The sequence below is a fragment of the Mus caroli genome, chromosome 9, assembly GCF_900094665.2.
Source record: "Mus caroli chromosome 9, CAROLI_EIJ_v1.1, whole genome shotgun sequence".
Lineage (NCBI taxonomy): Eukaryota > Metazoa > Chordata > Mammalia > Rodentia > Muridae > Mus > Mus caroli.
Genome location: NC_034578.1, coordinates 75380764 through 75382302, shown reverse-complemented (window position 1 = coordinate 75382302; position 1539 = coordinate 75380764). Strand labels below are relative to the sequence as shown.

Sequence of the window (1539 nt, the reverse complement as noted above, 5' to 3'; positions counted from 1 at the left end):
AAAAAAAAAAAAAAAAAAGAAAAACAAAAAAAGATCCCACAGGCTATAATCTGTTCAGGCATTTACAAGGATACAAACGGGACACCGGAAAAAGGGTACTGGCTCTTTTCATATTTTAATGATGACACACATTTTATTCATTTCAATTTTATTTTTTTAGAATGGTAACCTTGGTATTCACATCAGAATGTGCAGTAGGGATCCAGGAATATCTTGCTAGGATGTAACAAAGCTAAAAATCCCGCCAGAACCAAACACTGGCCACAGCATAACCTGCGTCCAGGTGGGAGACACAATGACCGGAAACTGGCTTCACTCGATATACTGGCCTAGCTCCAGGGTCTTCATGGATTCCTCCAGCTTCAGCACTTCTGCATGAGAACCACCAAACAGGAGGGTTAAGTGTCGTGGGACAGGAGCAAGGCCGCATGATTCACCATCTCTTTAAGCATGTTTTTGTGGACCTCTAATTAGAACCAGGGGCCCACTGGGCCAGTTCTAACGTTCTCCTAGAAACCTGGAGATGGGAGTGGGGTGGGGCAGGGTTACCTCAGATAACCCTCCCCAGAGGGATAAGTCTTACGTCTGGGCCCCCGAACTTCCAAAAGGTTGTCAGAGACGGCCTAGAGACCAAGGAGGAGTCCCAGGCGATGCCCAAAAGTAAGGCATCCTCAGAGGGATGCAAGCAGTGGAGATGTGAAAAGGGAGGTAAACTCGGTGGAGGCAGGAGGCTGCTCCACCGCACCTTGGTTCAGGGCACCTGTTAGAGACTCTCACCTTTTTGCTGGCGCAGGCGGTACCTCTCAGCCATGGACTGAAGCATCCATTTAGCCCGAACCTTGTTGTTTTGAGAGCCGTAAATGAAGACCTCGGTAAGTTCTTCAGGAGATTCCAGGTTCTTCAGCTCAAACATAGCCTGGCTCACCTGCTCGATGTGAGACATTCGAGATCCCTGTGGGCCTGTCCGGGGAAAGGCAATGAGCAGAGCTCCAAGACCCGGAGCTTTGGGCCTTGGCAGCGAGGTCAAGAGTAGCTACTCACCAAACAGATATTTCAGCACCAGCGACTGAACCTGGAATACTTCTGGATCTTTCAGGTCTTCAGGAACTTTCACCCACGGGGGGATGTCTTTACGGGTCAGGAAGGTTACCATCATAACCCCTGCTAAGGAACCAGACTTCAGGGAAGACNAGATCAAGCTTATCCACCACGGCCCACAGCTCCAGGTTCAGGAAGTTTTAGCACCTGTGAGGGCGGTGTTTGACTAGACCACGCCCACTAGGGCCCGCCTCCTATGGGGCCCAATCCCAGGCGGCTCCCGCAGGCTATGCCCCTGGGGAAACTAAGGCAAGCCGCCTGCCCGATACAAGCTAACTAGGTTGGTCGCCTGTACTGCCTTGTTTATCCGAATCCGGGGGTGGGGGGGTCTTGGGAATAGAAGTCAGTGCTGATGACCTTCCTCTGGGAAATAACTGACGGGGTCTGAACCCCAAAAAAGTGGAGAATCCACGCTGGAAAGTTCAAAGACTTTTAAAAGAC

The 1539-nt window shown here is 50.6% G+C and overlaps 1 protein-coding gene across 1 annotated transcript; it reads right to left on the bottom strand.

The window, feature by feature from the left end:
- Positions 1-312: 312 nt before the first annotated feature.
- Dppa5 (developmental pluripotency associated 5) lies at positions 313-1156 on the bottom strand. The gene is made up of 3 exons (XM_021171224.1): positions 1042-1156; positions 778-960; positions 313-371 (listed from the first exon to the last, which is right to left on the bottom strand). The coding sequence occupies exons 1-3, from the start codon at positions 1154-1156 to the stop codon at positions 313-315; spliced, it is 357 nt and encodes a 118-aa protein (XP_021026883.1).
- Positions 1157-1539: the final 383 nt, after the last annotated feature.

Coding starts and splice junctions, on each gene's coding strand:
- Dppa5 (XM_021171224.1), bottom strand. CDS start 1,156: ATGATGGTAACCTTCCTGACCCGTAAAGACATCCCCCCGTGGGTGAAA. Junction 961..1,041: donor GGTGCTGAAATATCTGTTTG/GTGAGTAGCTAC, acceptor TTCCCCGGACAG/GCCCACAGGGATCTCGAATG. Junction 372..777: donor CCGCCTGCGCCAGCAAAAAG/GTGAGAGTCTCT, acceptor GTTCTCATGCAG/AAGTGCTGAAGCTGGAGGAA.